The sequence below is a fragment of the Pleurodeles waltl genome, chromosome 10 (assembly GCF_031143425.1).
Source record: "Pleurodeles waltl isolate 20211129_DDA chromosome 10, aPleWal1.hap1.20221129, whole genome shotgun sequence".
NCBI classification, from domain to species: domain Eukaryota; kingdom Metazoa; phylum Chordata; class Amphibia; order Caudata; family Salamandridae; genus Pleurodeles; species Pleurodeles waltl.
In genome coordinates, this window is record NC_090449.1 from 1,011,464,901 (window position 1) to 1,011,488,115 (window position 23,215).

General features: G+C 45.4%; 1 protein-coding gene across 2 annotated transcripts in view; it reads right to left on the minus strand.

Annotated features, from left to right (window-relative positions):
* Positions 1-23,215, minus strand: part of DNAJC13 (DnaJ heat shock protein family (Hsp40) member C13) — an 876,382-nt gene that overhangs the window by 318,236 nt on the left and 534,931 nt on the right. For both annotated transcript variants that reach the window (XM_069211911.1, XM_069211910.1), the window contains 2 exons: positions 12,281-12,435; positions 10,731-10,932 (listed from right to left, as the gene is read on the minus strand). In XM_069211911.1, coding sequence (XP_069068012.1) covers positions 10,731-10,932; positions 12,281-12,435 — 357 coding nt within the window. The remainder of the gene's footprint in view (positions 1-10,730; positions 10,933-12,280; positions 12,436-23,215) is intronic.

A 23,215-nucleotide genomic window follows, 5' to 3' on the forward strand; every position in this document is an offset into this window, starting at 1 on the left:
CAGCAACATTTTTGTAACTTTCTAACAGCTTTTAAAGAGCTCACTCTTCCCGCTGGAAGTGTGAGACTTCACCCTCTGCACCCGACCCCCCCGGCTCGAGCTCCAAAGAACCAACACCACAGGGAGGACTTCCAGGCGACTGCGACCTCGTGAGTAACCTGAGACGACCCCCCTGGACCCTCACAGCGACTCATGCAGAGAGAACCCATGGGCTCCCACTGACCGGGACTGCCTGTAACAAGGAACCCGAAGCCTGGACCAAGCACTGCACCTGCAGCCTCCAGGACCAGAAGGAACCGAACTTTAGTGCAGGAGTGACCACCAGGCAACCCTCTGCCTAGCCCAGTCGATGGCTGACCCGAGAAGCCCCCCTGTGCCCTGCCTGCACCGCTAGAGTGATCCCCGGGTCCCTCCATTGATTCTAATACAAAACCCGATGCCTGCTTTGCACACTGCACCCGGCCGCCCCTCTGCCGCTGAGGGTGTGTTTTGTGTGCCTACTTGTGTCCCCCAGTGCTCTACAAAACACCCCAGGTCTGCCCTCCGAGGACGCAGGTACTTACCTGCTGGCAGACTGGAACCGAAGCACCCCTGTTCTTCATAGGCGCCTGTGTGTTTTGAGCACCTGACTGGCCCTGAGCTTCTGGTGTGGTAACTTTGGGGTTACCTTGAACCACCAACGGTGGGCTGCCTATGTCCAGGAACTTGAAAGTGTCTTACTTACCTGACAAACTAACCATTACTTACCTCCTCCAGGAACTGTTAATGTTTGCACTGTGTCCACTTTTAAAATAGCTCACTTTTAAAATAGCTCATTGCCATTTTTACTAAAACTGTGTATGCTATTGCTCTAATTCAAAGTTCCTAACTTACCTCTGTAGAGTACCTTGCATTTTATGTTTTTACTTCAAATCTTGAACGTGTGGTTCTAAAGATACATTAAGAAAATATATTTTTCTATATAAAAACTATTGGCCTGGAGTTAAAGTCTTTGAGTGTGTGTTCCTCATTTATTGCCTGTGTGTACAACAAATGCTTAACACTACCCTCTGATAAGCCTACTGCTCAACCACACTACCACAAAATAAGAGCATTAGAATTATCTAATGTTGCCACTATCTTACCTCTAAGGGGAACCCTTGGACTCTGTGCACACTATCTCTTACTTTGAGATAGTATATACAGAGCCAACTTCCTACAACCTTCTTCCCAGATAAGCTGGTTTTGTGGACACAGGTACGCTTCCTGCCTAAAGTTGTGATGCCATTCCACATTAGTCAGAAAATCACCCTGCCGGTGTTCTATCGTCTACCTTAGTAGTTCCCAAACTATTGACTTTTGGGGAACCCCACTTTATTATTACTGAAACCCGGGGACCCCCACTGAATCATTACTGGAATCCGGGGACCCCCCCACTGAGTTATTACTGGAAACAGGGACCCCAGCCTAAACATTCTCAATGATTTGAACTACAAAACAATACATAAAAAATACCAAAACAAGCATTCCATCAAACACATTTTATTTAATTTGCAAACAAATATAATAAAAAATAATAAAAATGTTAATTTATTAGGAAGGTTGGAGTTTTTCTAGATTAAATTGAAGCCACACATCGTCCATACTATACTCTGATTGATGCACCTGCACTGCTCCCATGAATCAATCTGACGATACTAATTTAATTTTTACACTCCAGTTGTTCATTTAGCCGCTCTATTTGTACATACTTCATTAATTTGTTAATATTTTTTTAATTTTCAAAGCAGTCACAGACCCCCTGAGGAGGCTTTGCAGACCCCCAGGGGTCCCTGGACCACAGGACAGGAACCACTGCTCTACCTCACCCCTCTAGGGAGAAGGAGACTCTCCATCGCTTGGATCACAAGAGCACCGAGCTTCAATATAGATCATATAAAGGACACCGAGATTACAATCAGCTCACAGTGCTGTTCTATGGTGCATAAAAAGGCAAGGCTGTGCAGAAGAGCACCATCTCCTGCTGGATTGTGCTCTGTATTAAGATCAGCTGCGCATTGGCTAAAAGTCAACCTCTTTAATGACTGCACCCTCATTCTACAAGGGCTAAAGCTGCCACTCTTGCATTGGCAAGTGGAGTCCCTGTCCTGAACATTTGCCAGACGGCTATGTGGGGAGTCCATCCACACTTTCACAAAGCACTGTTGTCTGGATGGCCAGCTTCTCCGAGAGAGGCAATTTGCTCACTTAGTCCTGCAGGGCTTTCTGGCTGGAGTCCATTCACAGATCCACCTTCAAATAGGTAATGCTTTGGGATCTATCCAAAAGGTGAGGAATCTGCAGCTGTTAGCCTTATTTAGAACGTATTTCTTACCTCAGCAACATTCTTTCTGGTAGAGATGATAGAGCTGCAGATTCCTCATCAATCCCCCTTGTGTGGTGGTTAAACTCTGTCCATTATTAAGATCTCAAGTCTAATAATGTGCACACTGGTCACACCAATTTGCTTTTGGGGGTCCTGCTTCAGGAGGCGTGGACACTCACAAAAGCAACTGGCATCAGCCCACCGGAGTGACACCTTTATAAATCATGCATGCCATTTCCAGAGTAGAAAGGCATCAGTGCGGAGCTGCGTGGTGCCACCCACTGGCACACAGAGGTATTACTGAAAAATTGCCAGATTCAATCTGAATCCTGAGAGAATATTCAAAAGGTGAGGAATCTGCGGCTAAATGGAGTCTCTCTACCAAAAACAGGGTTACTGAACGTAAGTAACTTATTTATATATATATATATATATACACACTCACATTTATATGTAAAATGTTACTAACCCTCACAACTATGTCGTGGAGTGTAGTGCTGTATGTTCTCATACATTGCATATTCCTATCATGTAATGTTGGGCCCAGGCATTTGTAAATAAGAAGTCGTAAGTCACAAGACGTAGTTTGACTCTTCTACCAATGCATCAATACAATGGCTCCACCCCAGACTGATTCCCTCCAATGGGTGAGTAGTGGAGATGGAGTGTAGTAATGAAGACAAATGTAATGTATATTGTGAAAATTTAAGATGATCCACATCTGTGATTGTTGCTGGCTTCCGGAGAGGAGGGTGGGTGCAAGTCAATCTACAGCACAACACACTACAAAAAGATAGTGACAGGATAAGTAATGTCCATTCACAGCATTTCGGGGTGCACATACACATGCTCTGCAGACTCTGTAAAGCGGTTTCTCGACGAAATGGAGACTATTGAGCAGATGATATAAAAGTTTCAAACAGGTGGCCAACTAAAGCCGGTTGACTTGCTTGGATGTCAACACACCTGTGTTTTGTGAATACGCAAGTAGTTGATCAAGCAGCTGCCTTGCCTTTGTGACCATGAAGTGCGGTCTGAGGAACACAGCTATTATGCGCTTGACTTCAGAATAACCGATTTGTATGTGTTTGACAATCCATCTGGCAATGACTCACTTGTAGATGGGGTTCCCTTAGAGAGATCTGGCAAAGTGTATAAAGAGATGTTATGTTTTACCAAGGACTTAGGCCCTAATTCTAACCTTAGGCCGTCCGCCAAGGTACCGCCGTCAGAACACCGCACCGCGGTCGAAAGACCGCTGCGGTGATTGACATTTGCCCTGGGCTGGCGGGCGGCCGCCAAAAGGCCGCCCGCCAGCCCAGGGCAAATCAACCTTCCCACTAGGATGCCGGCTCAGAATTGAGCCGGCGGAGTGGGAAGGTGCGACGGGTGCAGTTGCACCCGTCGCGTATTTCAGTGTCTGCTAGGCAGACACTGAAATACTTTGTGGGGCCCTCTTACGGGGGCCCCTGCCGTGCCCATGCCATTGGCAAGGCAGGGGCCCCCAGGGGCCCCGCGGCACCCCCTACCGCCATCCTGTTCCTGGCGGGCGAACCGCCAGGAACAGGATGGCGGTAGGGGGTGTCAGAATCCCCCATGGCGGCGCAGCTTGGGATTCTAAGGGCAGCGGTAAACCGGCGGGAGACCGCCGGTTTACCCTTTCTGGCCGCGGCTGAACCGCCGCGGTCAGAATGCCCTGCGGGGCACCGCCGGCCTGTCGGCGGTGCTCCCGCCGACCCTGGCCCCGGCGGTCTTAGACCGCCGGGGTCAAAATGACCCCCTTAGTCTTGTTGATGTAGTACAAGAGCACTCTTAACATTTGAGTGCAAAGCACTTTCCATTACTGAGTCAGGGAGGGGGAGAAGGCAGGAAGTTCAATGGTTTAATTAATGTGAAAAGGAAACACTATGGGGTCTATGACTGGATCGTCTCGAGGCTCAGTGTTGTATTCCTCACAGGGGTCATTCTCACAGCTTTTGAGGGCTCATCATATGGGTCTTGTGGGTAATACCAACTGCCGGGATCTCATAAGGAGTGCGCAGATTCCAGTGAGTGTGACGACTATGGAGGTGTATGGAGAGGCAGTGAAGGTAGGGGACAGTACCTAGGGACATATGGGAGTGAAGGTGGAGCCGTTGCCCTGTACCTAACCGTTTTTGGGGTAGAGGGCTTGAAGGCTGCCTCCTCCTCCTCCAAAGCTAGGCTATGGTTTTAAGGGATGCAAAAGGGTGTATGTGTGGGATCTGGAGGCTTGGTGAGGATGTTCCCTTATGCCAGATGAGTTAAGATCTTCTGCGGCCTGGAGTCAAGGATCTCAGGCAGTTAGAGGATGATAGATGGCTCTCTAAAGTCCAACGTTGGTGTCCAGGGTGCCTCTGACATCAACTTCAAAGCTATCCAGCAATGTGCTTTCTGCGTATAGCTTGCTCCCTCTTGCTTGCTTGCTTCCTCGACTGAGGGACGATTCTTTGGGTAAGGTTCTCCCTGAACCTTTTGTGTCTGTGACACCAATTGTGCTCTAGGAGTCATTCTTGGTCCAGAGGGTTTAGTGGCTGGAAGCTCAACCACTTGCCATAACCCACTGAAGGTAGCAGTTCAATGCTTTCACCACACTGAGCAGCTGGAATGCCCTATCGATCTGCCTGTTCCTCCTGCTTCTCAAGGAGGTCTTCAGACCTGAAAATTTCTGGGGTCTCATGCAATGCCTGGTACTGCATTTTTTGATATGTCCAGCTCCTATCCCTGAAGTAACGGAGTACCTTCTTGCACCGGAAGGCATGATGGACATTATAAGAGGTTTTGTTGTGCTCTGCAAACAGGTATAGATTGCATATGCCATGTTGATCGTATCGTGGGTACTTGGTGTTGAAGGTTGGGTAGAATTGAAAGGGTGGGAGAATCATGCTCTTTTCCTACAATCATTTTCCAAGATACGACTTGAGATGTTCTTCGACTAATGGGAGTTCACGGACACGAAAAGTGGAGATAACAGCTGAGGCGCCATTGAGAAATTCTCTTGGTGAACACCAGAGGTGCATTGTTGTTTTTAAAGACAGAGTCTGAAAGTCTGTCCCACAGAAGTACAGCACAAGTTTTCAAGGATAGATTACAAGGATGTAGAATATGGTGTTTCATGCATGACATAAGAACGACATGAGCAGAAAATGCAAGAGGGATCTTCAATGTAAATCAACAGAACCAGTAGCAGAAGTGTATCAGAATAACAGAACCACAAGGATCATGAAGCATCTGGACGATTGTCAAATTCAATATTATCCTCTAGAGTGTAGCAAGAGGGAAAACAATAAAGAAGCTAAACCTATCAGTCTAACAGGAAGGCATCTCTCAGTGACTGGGATGCTGGCCCACATAAGCCATAATGAGACTGCACACGCATCTGCTATTCTTTCTGAATAGAAGTAAGTATATCTTTTGTAGACCCCAATAACTGATTAGCAGACAGAGTCTGAAGCTGATGAGCTCTCACTCATGTGAAGCATGTATCAGCTTACTGAGTAAATATCCTTGCACCTCTAATGACTTCCAGCTATACTGCAAAAAGCCAAATTCACTGGAGCACTACAAAGACCACAGAGCGATGGGATGTCTCACTAGTGAATAAAATAATTCCATACATAACCCAAATGGAAATATCTTGTATTGGTAATAGAACCTTCTCTACCTCTGATCCATCAAATAACAGCAGAATCATTCAGTTGCAGGCCACACTAAGAGGTGGAAACATGCACCATGTAGGTCTAGGAAGGACAGTCAGTACCTCACCTGTGCAAAATGTGCCCTCGGAAACTTCAAGGACTCATTGTGAAGGAGGAGCACGAGGCCGTGGATAGTACAAAGGCCATAATTCCTCTAATTTTCCATGAAGAATATGGAGTTAAGAAACAGGGAATGTTCCTCAGGAGGCTCCAGATCCAGGCCCAACAAGTCCACAACTACTATGCTTTCATTAGAAGCTCTTGAGAGACTAAATGGGAGAAGTGGATTCTTGAAGAGGTGGGAGCAAAGTTAACAACGTAGGTAAAAGAGCAAGGAATGACTTCTGCCTCCTTTGCTCAAGGAAAGGCAAGGTGCAAATAAATGCTAGGATAATTTCTGCAGTTTCCTCTTCTGGCCACTTATTGACCTGAACAGTTCTAGTAGTTAGTAAATTTACACAACCCCTGCACAGACCTATCCCAGGCTTTCAAATTAGAAGTAGCCGGTCCATAGTGCAGAAAGCTGCCAAAATGTAGCTACGATTGTCCCAGATGTAAATTATATTGCTCATACATTCTTGTCAATAAAGCAAGTGGTCTTAAAATCATGTCAAACGTTCATCAGCAGAAGAGCAATCAGTTTGTGTTCTTTTATTGTGATTCACTCGATCTGACATTACAGTGGTCAGAAAAGTCAACAAGGGACTTTCACATTTTGCTTCTGCACCACACTTAAATAGTACCTGCATTAGCCTGGCAGATGAATGATTATGGATGGTCTTTTCTATATAGTGTTCATAAGCCTTGTCTCCCTAAGTCCAGACACAGAGTGGTAAGGGACACAGGTTTGTAGTTCATGATTACGTTTACAGTTGCTATAAAAGATATCTAAGATATGATCTTAGAGGGAAGAAATGTAATTTCCTCTTGAAGGAGCCTGTCCTTGGTGTCAATCCATAAATTAGTAAGTGGTGGAGAATTAGGACATTCATATTTTGGAGGACATGTGAATTCAAGAATCACTACTAACTATTTACAAGGCAGAAGATATAAGCACAGAGCAGCAGACCTTGGTCTTCACTCCATTTTAGCATCTGAAATGTCAAGCAAGAGCTAAGGTTTAGATCTCGTCTCTTCAACTCGCCATTGTACACTCAATTAATGTCAGTGTATGGATTCCCCCACCTGCAGTGATGATATAGAATGACAGGTCACAGCAGTTTCTGGACAGCAGGCACCACTTGCTGCAGACCTGTGGAATCCACAGCTAGAAGGACTGGTACAACTGAGGCAGAAGGAACAGCGGTGATGGAACTATGCCCGTAAGTGTTGGAAAAAGAGTCACTGTATCTATGGCCATGACTGTAATAAGGGTCCCACCACCTGGACATCAGAAATATATGGACTATGTTGAATTGGATGTCCCCAAGGGGAAGCAAGGATGCAGGATAAACAGGATAGCAGTGCATGTATCAATCCCATTAGGAATGTGTACACTAAAGGATCCATAAATCGGGTCGCTGAAGGCTTGAAGATGAGCACTGGATCACTTTAAAGGGCAACGTAAGAAGAGCCTTGTGCTACTGGTATGCCAACAGGATAGTTCTGTGAAAGGGTTACATCCTGGGCACAGAGGGTAGCAAGGACTCTACTGGAGAGTCATAGCAGTGTCCTAAACCTGATAAAAGCCTAAAGGTTTGACTATTACATCACTTGTCATTCTCCACCTGCCACTGTCCCATCATCTTCTAAGAGGATGGAACAAACAGGTTATAGTAACGTCCAAGAACCCAACTGGTGCCCAAGTGTCAGCCAGGCAGGATATTTTCACTATGGAGCTTCAAAAATCTTCCAGCATCATGTTGGCCACTGCTGGTGAACACTGTGAACACTGCCCTTGTCCTTGATCCCAAGTAAGCCTGAAGAGGTGAAAAATATGCTATCCAAATTCAGTGTTTTACTTCTGTCCAAGTCTGCAGCAGTCAAGAGGCAGTCCTAAATATGTTCTGTAGATTGACAGCCATTTTGGTATGACAGGAGGGAGTAGATCATCCGCTAAAGTCTGGGTCTAACCTTCACTGACACCCACTGTAGCAGAAAATTTTCTTAAACAGCTTAAGATAGCACCCAAGAAATTACGCAAGATTGGCATTCAAGACAGAGACATTTTGCATCCTTTGTTTAGCGGAGTCCTTTATACCTTTTGCAAATAGTTGCCCCAGATTCCACCCACCAAAATTTCTCAGGCTCGAATAGGTAGTTTTGGACAATGCATACAGTAGAAACACCACTCGAAAACCATTGACAAATAATACCATTATGGCAGACTTTGCACACTTCTTGGGACAGTGTGATATTTAGTGTGCCTGCAATCTGACTGTTCATGGGTTCAGGTCTTAATCAGCAGGACAGAAGTTTTTTTCCAGACTCTACTATCACTTTATGCATTAACCAATGCTTAATAAGACACATACCTTTTCAACACAGACATTCAGCTCACTCCCCAGTTGAGCACTGTTTTGGCACTATATTGTCCACTCACCCACAACATCACATGGAATGGGTCATCTTAACACCAGATAACTGACTAGCGGCTACTTTATGGTTTTTCCGCAAGGAAAAGGGTGAATTCCACTTTATATGGAAGGCTCTGTTTATCACTTCAGATCACACAATCTTGAATGCTTTTAAGTCAACCCTGAGAGACCTATAAGTTACCTCAGGAGTAGAGATAAAGAGAAGATCAATTGGTGGTGGATTTTGAGGCTCTTGTCCTACAGCTTGATAGATGACTTAATTCAGGAGACAATAACATATTGAAAATGCAACAGAGTAGATTGACCCTAAATTAAACTGATCATACAGCATGGATGGTGTTTAAAAACCCCATCCATGAATATGGTAGTAAGTCAGGGAAACTGCATTACTGTTTGAGTATGAAGGACAAGGCAGCCTGATTTCTGGAAGGGTCCAAATCTCAGATGGAATGCTAGTTGTAGGATGCAATGGGGCAGGCATTTGTTGATTGTTCACAAAGTTCTACTCCTCACAACAAATGGCAAGAGGTGAGGAATTGCATTTTATAAAAGATCTCTCTATTCTGGCTTATGCATACCCAATTAATGCCACAGCCAATCATAAAGGCTGAAACATGTTTATAACAGCAAGATATTTTTGTCAAGGAGTTTTCTATTCATCCTAATATGCTCCAATTGGGGAATAATCTGGAGCTGAAACGTAACTTACTGGAGCTTATTGAAACACTCTTCAAATAAACCCATCCCTTTATGTGAGAGGAACAGGTCAAGATTGCCCTCGGTGACCTCTGCCTTCAGCATTAGCAATCCAGTCACTAGCTATTTGGATTTGGTTTTATGCCCAAAATCCGGGTGGTCCCTGAGTGTGGTGACTGTATCTCATAAGCTGATACACTTTTGCATCTGAGTTACTGAAGGTGGCCAGGTCCAAGTACAGTCAAGATACCTTAAATGTTTGGAGATATGTCTGGTTAACATGTTACATGGACAAAGCAAATATTGTTACCCATCAAAAGAGGTGAGTGATGACTGACTAGCTATGAAATCTTAAGCGGAGCCTACTAGTTTGAAGTACTTGGGTATATCCATAGCCAAGGATGAAAGTACAAGTTGGATGCATAATGTGATTGCATAGGTGGAAACCATAAAAATACCCAAATGGCTGGCAGGCCCTCCCTATATTGTTAATTGGCAGAGTCCACCTCTTCAGAATGGTTTTCCTCCCCATGGAAATGTATTATTTCCAAAACTATTATGTGGGCTTTACAGACTTCCTACACAATTTCACTGCTACAATACAGTCCTTCCTGTGGTCAGGCAGGGAAGATGCTACACAGGGTCTCTGCTTTAACCTCCCAAACTGACCTACAACTAAACTTTATATAAATAGGCCATGTCACCCTCTTGAGTCTGGATGAAGGGTTGGCCACAACAACATTTAGGTAACCTACTATCTGAGGATCATCTGGCTAAATTATATAAATGCCTATGAATCGAGATTCTGCAAGCTAGATCCAGAGTGTCGAATGAATGACCAGAACCTCCTATGTCATTCTGGTTTCACGATCAGAGGAGTTGAGCGGAATCTACTGAGGTAAAAAAAGCCATCAACAAGCACTGTGAGTTAAAAAGCCTAATGGACTTTACCAGAGTGGGCCATGCGAGACAGTAGCTAATGGGCAGATGGTGCAAGTAAGATGGGGCAAAATGGTGAAAAAGATTTAGCAAAGGCTCAAAAAGGGAGCCGGAGTACCCTGCTGATTGCTGGGCAGTCAGTTGGATTATAGCATTGTAAGGAATCCTAGAACTTTTTTTTAATCAAAGGAAGAAATGTTTGTAGATCCGTCATTTTATTGCAGGACGAGTCTACAAGTTTTGGTATCTTTCTCTGAAAGTGTAATTGTGCTTATGTCCAACTAAGCCCACAAGCAGGCATAACACCCACACATTTAAACCATCATGATGTGGACCACCTGCTAGTAGGAACAGGTCTAAATGAAAGTGAATAAATTATCCCATGCATCCCTGTCTTCTATGTTTGGTTTGTCAACTACTGGAATGATGTACCTTTAATTTATCGACGACATTCAAAGAAATAGAAATAAAAAAATGGACAACGTTTTCATGACTTACAGGATCTTTGATTGGCCAGTTAGGAAATCGGACTATGTCACAAAAGTGCTTCAAGTAATAAATGTTGCAGAACAGCTCATTCTCAAGCTGGGGATAATTAATAACAGGGATGGGGCAGTACTGGTAAAGTGCTCTTGTATTGCTCTGTAGACGGGGGCTGAAATCGGCAAGATGAGCTGCAATCTTCTCAATCATGAGTCGCCTACAAATGAGAAAAACATTGAATCAGGAATGAAGTAGAGTATTCAATACCGTAAAATTAACCTGGCACAGGGTCACTGGCAGGCAATGTCCTGAAGCTAATGCACCAGTTCACAGATCCAATTTCTTTATCCAAAAAAGTATTGTCCTATTTCTCTGCCATGGAGTATATAATACGGGAGGCAAACGGATATCTACTTTTCACATTCAAATTTTTTTTTTTCTTTTTTTTTTTAAATGTTTTTATTATGGACCTATATTCAAGTTCACATTTGTTTTAAAAGAAGTTTAACATCTATTTTCAATTCAGTTTTCCAATCATATAACAGAATATCATTTTAATATATTTATACTTATTTATAATTAAAAATGGAATTACATTACAGCCACACAACTCTAAAAAGCTAATCATTGCACTACAAACCTCAACATGTACAATGGAGTAAAAACACCATTGTGTACTATTCCTGTCGGTCTTAAACAGCAAAAATCATCAAAAACAATTAGGCATATAAGTAAAGTATGTAAACAATCTTCTTGCTCCTCAATTCAGGAATCCCCAAAGTTGCCATCTTTTGGGTTAGACACTCACACGTTTGTGGGAGCAGGCCACCAAGCAAATGATTAAACATGTTGTTTAATAAGTTACAAGCTACTCTACAACTGCAGGAAAGGATTCTAGAAGCATATCAACTCTGAAGGTACCCCTTGGAGGCCTTCTATAAACCGTGCATAAGGAGTGTAGGTCACAAACTCCAACCATTTAATAGAGGCCTCACTGCTAATACAAGATACTTACAGTCTATAATCCTTGAAGGTGGACATTCAAGATATAACCCATACGTAAATAAAGGAAAGAGGCTTACAGCTTGATACACAGCAAAAATACTATTCTGGAACAAGTTCTGATCAGTTGTTCTTTGGAGGAGAAACAGGGAAAATGCTATATCGTACAGGTTTGGGCCAATCACCAAATAATCATAGAAAAGGATGGGAATATGTGACGACTACAGACATTGTAGGGGTGCTGGTCATAGTTTTAATGGAGTGAGATGATCTCTTTCTTATGGAACCAATGTTAATTTCAAAACTGTAAAATTGTAAAAGCAGTTTCCATGCTCATCACAAGGCAGGTCAGTTAAGGAGAAAGCAGTAGATGTTCTACTTTCTGTGAGCACCCAGCTCAACTGTACCATTCTTATCTACAAGCACTGCCTTGTAAGCAGGCTTGGTGGTTCTGTTATTGGTTGGTGCTAGCTCCTCCCAATCTGATGTATTTCTTACTCAACACCCACACACTTCATGGGTGATATTAGTACATTACATGGCCTACATTCCTAACAGCTTACCTCATTTCATTGCTCCAAATAGCTTCTGGAGTGTCAAATTCCCCAAGAAAAATTTCTGAAAATTTCTCAGGCTCATAATTTTCTAAATAGCACACCATAGCTTCAGGAAGGATGTGCCCAAGAATACTTCTCTGGCATATATCTTGTCCTTTTGTCTAAAAAATGAAAAGAAAAACAAGTCAGCTTTTAAATCACAATAACATTTCCTGCTCTGAGTGATCCTGGGCTGATAATATGGAATTTCTTTAAAGTACTACACATTTGCTAGGTCTGACATCAATAGCTTTTTCATGCTCTTGAAATGTTCTTTTAAGTTATTAGTGTGTACCAGGTTCTAAGGAAGAAAGTTCAAAATATGTTCTCCACTGAAATTATTCAAGTTAAAAAAGCACCTTTAAAGGTGTTTGTTTTTCATCTCTTTCTTTCATTCTCTTAAATGGACACTACCTTGTTCTAGTTAAACTCCTTTCTCTTGAACTGCGTACATAGTATTAGTCACAAATGTATGTTTGAAGGTATAACATCTAGTAACTGGAAATGAAAACGGTGATACTAATATGTACTTTAACCTCTGAATATACTATAGGTTGATTTAACATTCTTTTATATAAATTAAGAGAATTTTCAAATGGAATGGGAACATTATGGTGGCTGGTGTGGATATACCTGACACATTATTTCATTTCTAGGTCTATTACTCTCTCTGTACAATTCAATGGGTTTCATTTTCCTAATGACTAACTATAGGAGTTATAGTATTTGGTTGTCACAAGACAAGATAGGAAGAGCAGGCATTCAAGTGGGAGGTGGGTAGGAAAGAAAGGATGTCTCGCTCACAGGGTTCAGATCACTGTACAACAGAAAACAGCAACAGTACTTAACATAGCAATGATACCATTACTTCCTGTGTTGAATCATATCGCTATATTGAAGTGCCAGGCTCGGAGAACCAATACTTACTTATATGAACAGAAAAACAGTATATCTCTTCAGGAAGGCAGTGCTATTAAAAGGGACCACATATATAGTTTACTTCAGCACTACATTATAATAAATGGGTTTTGCCGGGGCATATCTGTGGATCTACTGTGCATAGAAGAACAAGTTACTTACCATCGGTAACACCTTATCTAGTATGGACTATCTAAATGTAGGTACCTTACCTTAGAATAATCTCCTGGCATCAGACTGGATCTGGAAATTCTTGAGCAGTACTTCTGTGCACCGGAATGTGGGGGTGTTCGGCTGCACCAGATGCGACATGCGCAGTGCCTATTTAGGCACCACCCCAGCACATTGACATCAGTTTCTTTTTGTGACATGTCTACACCAGAAGCACAAAGCCACACAAGAATGCTGATGGACCAGTGTGCGGACACTAAAGATCTACAAGGGTTACCCTATATAAAGTAATCTGTTTGCATAGCGGGGAGGAGGTAAGGAATCTGTGGTAAATAAAGTCTCTACTACATAAAGCATTAACCAAGGTGGGTCTGCGAGCAGATTTAGAACAGAAGGCCCCAGCGGAACGCACAGACATAGTGCCATTCACAAAGGACCTGACTGTCTAGGCAGTAATGCTCGGTAAACATATGCAGAAAAACCCACTTCAAAGCCTGACAGATGTCCAGGACAGAAACTCCGCGAGCTAACTCAGTAGTGGTAGCCTTCGCTCAGGTGGAATGACCAAGCAAGCCCTAAAAGGGGAGCCTTTCCTTTCTTTGCTCTAGCGAACCCAATGAGGAGCTGATCGTCCTCCCATAATTTTCTGGTTGGGTGCGGAGCTTGCCCCTCCGTAAGATGGCTGCATATTGATTGTGCTTCGGTAGCCACCTATCAATCCTACATTATCCGCAAGCCCTGGCCAATAGTGGTTCGTACATTAGGTCACCAGAGCTCACGCCACGTCCTGTGCCCCCTATTCGGTGACATTTTACGGCCCCTGCAGGGTAAACCTGCTGATCGAGGGGCGAGGCCTGCCCTGGCTAGACGGAAGCCTGGAGGATGAGCCTGCGGCCGGTGCAACATAACCAGGTAACGGAGGGTGTGGGCTCTCCGTGAGGCCATGGAGGACCACGCAGTCCCGAGGGCCGACGCTACCGGCTGAGTGAGTAGTTGCAGCAACAGGAGGAGGGCTTTGGAGTCCTGCCCTGGCTCAGCCTCGTGCAACCAGGATGAGAAGTGGCCTGTTGTCTGCCTTGGAGAGGCTACCGACCAAGCTCTTTGCTCCAGTGGCTGGCTTGGGCGGGCGGTGAGGGAGATAAAATTCTAGGGCCCACACTGGGAGAATGGAGCCTCTGGTTGTCAATGGACACTAGGTGGCACCCTTGCCTGCAAGCCCGAGGTGTCCAGTTGTTGTGAGGCGGCGTATTAATTAGAGCCCTGGGGCGGTGACTGCGACTGCTGGAGCGTGCTGAGAGCGCTTAACCCAGCTGCGTACAAGGAGACAATTTAGCGACCCTGGAATAGCAGACACAGCGAGTGCCACCATAGCATTTTGGGATCTTTCTATGCTACTGGTGACCGATCTCCCTGCCATGGCGCCATCGACTGGCGCTTGATTTAGCTGTGGTTCGCACATTGGAGCGGCCACCCTCCAAGATTAACTGATAGCCTGCCCTTCGGTTACAAGTATATTAGCGAGCGTGGTGAGTAAACTGAGATTCTTTTGAGCACAAGTGTAGCTGTGCTGGATTGCCTGGGAGAACCCTCCAGAATGTTCTGCAACTTGTGCTGCGTCGCTGGTAGTGGTTTCTCCCTTTGTCGGCTAGTCTCCCCAGCTGTATTTCTCCCCTGGGACAACAGGCAAGGCAGATAAAACACAGACAAAGCTACACTCTGACCAGCGCAGAACCCCTAGGTATCGAGATGGAGCTATGGAGGACACAAGGGCTGCTTTATGGGATCCCGACTCAGATGGGGAGCCCGATTTATAACAAATCCTGCCTGCTATGCAGAAGAGCCTTGCTACCATAGATGGCAAAATTGAGAGACTGTCATTTACGATGGACAGAATGACCAAGCGCCTTGATAAGCATGTAGAGCGCCTAGATGAGGCCAAACGCAAGATCGCCGAGGCTGAGCACGCTACTGTGGTGACTGCACAAACCAAGATGGACAAGTTGCTCCTTGCACTACAGGCTAAAATCGAGGACTTGGAAGCCTGCTCACCAGGAACGACCTGCGCGTAGTGGGTAATGCAGAATCAAAAGATATAGACAACATGGAACAGTGTATTGAGAGGCTCCTTCTCACGCTACTGGGTAAGAAACCTTCTCTGAGATATTTGTGGAGGAGTGGGCTCACCGCTCGCTGGTGCCCCGGCCACCTCCTGGCATGAATCCTCGTCCAGTGTTAACGAGCCTCTGAGAAGGGCGCAGGAACTCAAAACCCTATGACATGAGGGTGGTGACATCTCCTTGTATCCATATTTCACCCAACAGGTACAGGAGGCAAGGAGGTTGTTTTTACCGAACAAGAAACAGTTGCAGGAGCTACAACTGGAATATCACATGCTATACCCGGCCAAGCTCCATGTTGTGGCTGTAGGAAAACCTTTGATATTTGGTGACCATAAACAACTACAACACTTCCTAAAGTGAAGACAATCTGCTAGCGGCAGGAGCGCATTGCCTTTGTCTCCCTCGTAGGGGAATTGCAGTGCTGCCCACTTACTTGTCCCCGTTGTTTTTCTCTCTCTTGACCCTTCTGTGTTTGTGGATGGGGCAACTCATTGAAGCCCAAAGAGGAGGGATATGCTCTGCTGTGGTAAGGGGTATATGGTTTGCCGCTCATATTGTATGCATATTGCAAGTAATCGAACATGGGTGAGCCCAGGGGCGAGGTGGTGGGGGCCAACATGCTGGTTTCATGAGCTGGACATTGCTCTGCTAGACAATTTCTGTCCTACTAATGCACTGAATATGGGAATGGCCCAGTGGGCCCAGTGATTCTTGTTATATTGCTTCTGTACGTTCTGATATGTGTGACCTTCTTTAACTGAGGCATGAGCTTCGATTCTCAGGTGGCATTTTCTTGAAAGGATGGAGGTAACGCCCGGCAACATCTACCCCATGTGTGTCCCACATTTTCTATGGTTTGCTTTAAGTGGAAGGGGTGTGGGAGTTAGGGAGGGTTTATACACTGACATGCTTGTTGGGGGTGTGCTTGTCGTGGGTGGGAGGAGGTCTCTCGGGTTTGTGCAGTTTATTAGTTTTATACGTTTAAAACAACGGTCGCTTCCACATTGTGGATCTGGGGGCCCTGCATCACACAACATACTTCATGACGGAGGTAACGTTGGCGCCAGATCGCTCCCCTAATTGCATGCTCTTGAAATTCTTAACCTAGAACGTCAGGGGACTCAATGATTATAGAAAAGTGCGCACAGTGGTTGCCTATCTGAAACATCATCATAGAGATGTGCCAATATTTCAGGTAACATATTTAGACCCAGGCAGCACAACTTTGTCTCCACGTAGATTACAGGGCCAGTTCTTTGCTGCAGGATATACCTTGTACGCATGAAGCGTGTTGGTTTGGGTGAGTAGGGGTTCAAACGTCCGCCTTTAGGGACTCTTCATGGACCCAGGTTGCAGATGCTATAGTGCGCTGCAGCAGAGACGCTACTACTGGTGGGGATTTATGGTCCCAACTATGATGTCCGTAGGTTTACTATAACTTAGATACAAGTTCTGCTAGATGGGGAGATTTGCCCCAAATTTGGGATGGCAATTTCAATTGTGTTTGGAACCAAACAGTTGATCGTTCAGCTGGTCCCCTAGGCGGCCTTCTGCCACAACGCATCCTGTAGCCAACATAGCGTATAATAATGGGTTTGTTAACATCTGGAGACACAAATTCCCTACTGGGGTTGGTTACACCCACTATCATTCAGCACAAGATATTCAGACGTGGATCGATTACTGGCTGTTGTCTAGAAGCCTTGCGCCTCAGGTGCACACTTGTGAGCCCTGCCCCAAACATACTCTGATCACTCACCAGTTCACCTTACAATAGAGACCTGGAGGCAAATGATAGAGCCCTTCATGTGGTGCTTTCCGCCATACTCTTTACTGGATGTTGTGTTCCGGTACAACTTATCTCAGGCCATAGAGGAATTTTTCTGCATAAACGTGGGCGCGGTTTCCAAATTCAGTACTGTCTGGGAAGTCTTCAAAGTATATATTAGAATGATGACTATAGCGGAGCATGCTGGTGTCCTAAAATCTCTATGGGGTCATTGAGACCTACTGGAGAAGGAGATAGCTGAACATGAGAGGGAACATCTTACTACAGCTGATCATCTGCTTCTTGGACTATTCCAAGAGAAAAGAGAGACTTTCACGACACAGCAGAGAGAGAACTCTAACATCTGGGTAAGTTGCTACTATGGTGAAAGCAAATTCCCCAGTGCTACACTAGAGATGACTAGTCTGTGACTCTATGCGAATTGCACACAGGTTTTGTAGTTATTACACAGAACTGTACACATAAAAAATTCTGCATGATGAGTCGTCCTCCAGGGATTACTTGGAACACATTGCTATGCCTAAGCTGACCAATGCCAACAGGGAGGACTTGATGGCCCCATTGCTACCGGTTGAAGAACGCAAAGCACTTAAGGACATGGCAGCTGGGAAAGCCCCAGCTCTAAATTCCACATTTAGTCACCCTATTCGAAGCGATGGCTAGTAATCAACTGATGCCGGATTCTATGAGAAGTCATAATTATTACTCTGCTGAAGCAAGGCAAACTAGTGCAACAGTGTTTCTTGCACAGGCCCCATTCCCTGCTAAACGTGGACATTAAGTTGTATGCCAAATTTCTTTCTAACAGACTGTATCCCTTTTGCCCAGGGTGGTTGAACAGGAGCAGGCAGGATTTGTCCCCAGGCACAGTCTCACTCTTAATCTTAGAACCTTATTCAGCACTCTACAACAAACAGACTTGGAAGTGCAAGCGGCAGTGTTTTTTTCGGATGTTGAAAAAGCATTCGCCTGGTCGAATGGGGTTTTATGCTAGCAGCGTTGCAATGTATTAGGGTGAGGGAAATTTTAATTCAACTGGTCCAAACCCTCTACACCGCCAGACTGCTCAAGTGCGTGTCAATAGAGTTCTTTTAGATAGATAGATAGATATATACACATATCTATCTATCTATCTATCTATCTATCTATCTATCTATCTATCTATCTCTAGAGGTACTAGACGGGGTGCCCAATGTCCCCTTTTTATATGCCCTAGTGGTTGAACCACTGGCATGAGCCTTATGCGAATACCACTGCCATAGGGGTATCTGTTTCCCAGGATATAATCTAATTATTATCGCTTATGTGAATGATACCATTATATATGTCTGAGACCCAGATCATGATCTTAGCCCATACTTTGAGAGGTGGTGCACGTTAGGGGACATTTTGGCTTATGGATCAACTGGGATAAGACTATTATTTTCCCACTCACCCCGGCCATGATCCCTGTATCACTAGACTTCCCCCTTACACTGACCGCTGACTCAGTAAGATACCTGGGGATCTGGATCCACACAGACCAGTCAGTTGCCTTACTAGACAATTACGGGACAGCTATAGAGAAGTTATCAGAAGCAGTGTATCATTGGAATAAATTGCCTTCTCCTTAAAGGGGCAGATAGAAATTATGAAAATGATTGCCCTCCCAAGATTTTTATTTTTGTTTTAGAACATCCCAATATTGGTCACAAAATCTGTGTTCGGCACACAACGCTCCTTACTGATTCGGTTGGTCTGAGCAGGGAAACAACCAAGTGTCCGTTGGGACGTACTTACCTTGACATACGATATGGGGGACTGAATGCTCATGACCTAATAGCATATTATGAAGAAGTGCACTGCATGCTCACACACTATTGGCTTCATGGCCCACAGAACTTACAGCACCTCCACGTACAGCGTGACACCTTGTGACCTCATACACGATCCTATCAGATTTTCCTGACTTCCAAGCTTCAGTATGGGACTTTGGACTGCCTGAACACTACGACATACGCATGGCATGGCCTTAGGACAGCAGGCACACTCTTTACTATACTTGCCACACATAGGTGCCCTGGTGCGCCTGGTTCCCAATGTGCCAGAACAAGTGGTGAACGCTCTCCATAAATCAGGAATTGATACAATGGGGGATTTCTTTCACACAGGTACAATGTGTCCCTGGGAGGCCGTTGCGGAACACCTAGAGACACCCACTCCCCTCATGAGATATCACTTTTATAGTCTGCTGGAGCTAATGGGCAATGACCTTTTGGAACCGGCACAACTGATGGCGCTCTCCAACTTGCTGCAAGACGATGCACCCAGTAAACTGGTAGCTTGGCTATATGTCTTTGCACAGGAGGCACCTAGGTCTGGTCTGACTAGGCCCGACTCGACTGGCACAGGGATCTAGGCATCGCTCTCAAAGACTCTCAATGGAAATACTGTTGTTCTATTGTGCACTCTATATCTCTAAATGGGAGATACAGACTCATCCGCTTCAAATATCTCAACCATGTATACTACACTCCTGCTCAACTGTTTCGATATGGTCTACGTGACACAGCTGACAGCTCGAAGTGAAGAGAGGGAAATGCAGATTTTCTCCACATGGCATGGGCTTGTCCTGGCATATATAAATTCTGGACAATGGTGCTTCCTGAGCCGGGATGCATTGTTAGGGTCAAGCTGATAGACACAACATTGTTGTCCCTGTTGAGTTATGGCAAAGACGTGGAGAGGGGGGTCAGGCGCCTGGTGGCCATGGAACTCTATTGGCAAAATGCTGAGTTGCGATGAGATAGAATTGTGGACCATTACCCACCCTGAGAGAATGGCACGCAGATATGGCATACTGTAATACCCAGACTGATACATATAATGAGCATTGTATGTTCTTTGTGGTTTAATAAAGAAAACCTTTAATACTTTTTTTTTTAACAAAAAAAAAAAAAAAAGAAAAGAAACTTTTGGCCTTGATCAATGCAGCATGATGAAGCTCTTTTTGGGTCAAGGTGGTGGATTACCTCCTCCTCTGTGGAAGGAGAAGGCATCCCAAAGAAGGTCAGCAGAGTGATGGTCTGACCTACATGAAAGGGTGTCACTGCTTTCAGTAGGAATGAGGCATGTGCTCTCAGAACCAGTTTGTCTGAAAAAAAATTGTATAAGAAGGCTGCACAGTGACAAGAGATCACTAATTGTAGTTGAGGAAACAACTTGAACTTTTCTGTTGAATGGCATGGAGGGCTGGGGGAGGAGGAGTTGGGGGGCTATTTGGTTATTGCACCGGAAAGTTCTGTGAATGTATATGTTGGGTATGTCATTAATGTGATGAAAAAATGATTCCAACATATAACCTTATCTCTGACGTGGTGTACTGTGGCCGCTAGTTATGTATCAGTTGGTACATGTTAGTAGAGGTACATATAATAAAGTATGACTATAAAACGTTTTTTATAAAGGAGGCTGCACAGAAAGTGCCTGCAGTTCACAACTCTCCTGGCCAATCAAATGGGCACTAGAAAGGCAGTTTTAATGGTCAACAAATGTAGTTGTGCAGAGGTGAGCCCTTCAAGGACGTAAAAAAAAAAAAAGAAAAAAGTTAAAGTACCATTGCGACACGATGAAGGGTTTTGGATGGAACATGTGTTGTAGTCCGTTTAGAAAACAAGTCACAACAGTTGACTCAAAAGGGAAGGCTGGTCTGGCAGGAGATGTCAGATCCTGCTATTAACTGGTTGCCCATGATGGTAAGAGGGCAAATTAAAGGTGTATAAGGCTGCAGGGCATGACCTAATGGGCTTGATGGAGCTGCGTCCGTGGCCACGAAAGGACTGAGGAGCCTGTTGACTTTGGTGACTGGGCTGGAATTGACGCAGCTGGTGGCCCCTACCGTAGCCATGAAATGGGCCAAAATCAGAATGGGGTTGGCGCGGGGCCAAGGAGAGACCCTACAATTGGGCAGTGGCAAGGCTGTTCTTAAAGAACCCCAGCACAGAATCTGCCTACTCACTGAAGAGGCATGTGCCATTAAAGAGAATGTGCATTAGGGATGCCTGAAGCTTCTCCCAAAAATTCAGATCTCAACCGTACGGCCAGTCAGTCCTTTGCAGTCCATATCGAATGGTGAAGTTTGCTGCATCCCTGCTGTCTGCAATATTCTGGGCAGCACTAGAACAACCAAATCCCAAACTACAAGAGGCATGCAGTGTTCACCAACGGCAGTACAAGGCTGGTGGAAGAGAACATCCTCTTGCCAAAGTCATCCAGCCTCTTGGATTCCCTATTTGTTGGTGTGGTAGGGAATGCGTCAGCACTGAATTTGGTGGTTCGGAATTTCATAGAGGTCAACAACTCCCTGGACAGCTCCCAGTCCAGCTTCCACAGCAACCACAACACGGAGACAGCCCTTCTGGTAGTCACCAATGACATCCAATTACTCCTAGACCGCGGCCTTACCACAGCGCTCATACTCCTCAACCTCTCAGCAACCTTCGACACGGTCTCCCACAGCACTCTACGCAACAGACTGCACGACAGATGAAACGGCTGAAGAGCCCTGGAATGGATCCACTCATTCCTCTCCGGGAGGACGCAGAGGGTCAGACTCCCGCCTTACACATCCAGACCCACAGGAGTCAACTGCAGAGTCCCCCAAGGATCCTCACTGAGTCCCACACTGTTCAACATATACACGGCCCCTCTCGCAGACACCGTCAGAAGCTACGGCATGAACATCGTGTCATATGCTGATGACACACAACTCATCATTTCCCTCACCGAAGACCCGGACTCAGCAAAAAGGAACTTCCACTCAGGAATGGAAGCTATCGCTACCTGGATGAGAGAAAGCTGTCTCAAGTTCACCTTCGACAAGACTGGGCTCATCATCTTCAGAAAGGCCATCTCATCTTGGGACACTCCTGGTGGCCCACATCCCTCAGCACCCCCCGCTCAAAATGATCATGCCCACAACCTAGGCATCATCCTCGACTCCTCCCTGCCTATGACCTGCCAGGCAAACTTACTTGCCGCCTCCTGCTGGCACACACTCTGATGGATCCCAGCAGACAGTTGCAGGACAATCACCCATGCCTTAGTCACCACCCTCTACGCCAGCACCTCGACTAGAAACATAAAAAAACTACAACTCATCCAGAACGCCGCCGTCAAACTCATTCTATACCTCCCATGCCGATAACACATCTCCCAACACCTGATGACCCTCAACTGGCTCCTGGTCAAGAAACAAATCACCTTCAAGCTACTCATCCACACGTACAAGGCCATACACAACGCAGGACCAGCCTACCTGAACCACTGTGTCCCATTCCACACCCCTGCCAGATCCCGGCGATCCACCCAGACGGCCCTGGCAACCATCCCACGCATTTGCAAAACCACCGTCTGAGGACGATCCTCCACCTACATTGCAGCAAAGAGCTGGAACAACCTCCCCCAAGCCTCAGACATCTACAGGAAAAACCTCAAGACGTGACTCTTCGGATGATGCCCTCCCCTCCCCCCAGCACCTTGAGACCCTCACGGGTGAGTAGCCTCACTTTACAAAAACTGATTGATTGACTGATTGAGGTGGAGACCTAGATAACCAGGCTCTCCAGGGTGGGAGTGGTGGGTGAGGAAAATTGGATCTCCAGGAGTGGGGCAATGATGGCGGGTAATTGTCCTGTGCACAGAAGCCCCTGTGCAGGGCCTGGCCCAGGACCGAGCAGGACATCTATGAGGGCTTCTCTGAAAGAGAGAAGAGGTTCTGTGGGGATGACTACTACCTGTAGCATCTCTAACAAGACATTTGTCTTGACTGCCAATGAGGGTAAAGTAAGGTCCAGGACCTCCGCCACCCTTCTCACCACCATGACAAAGGAATCCCCTTCTTCCGTAGCCACACTAGGAGATGCC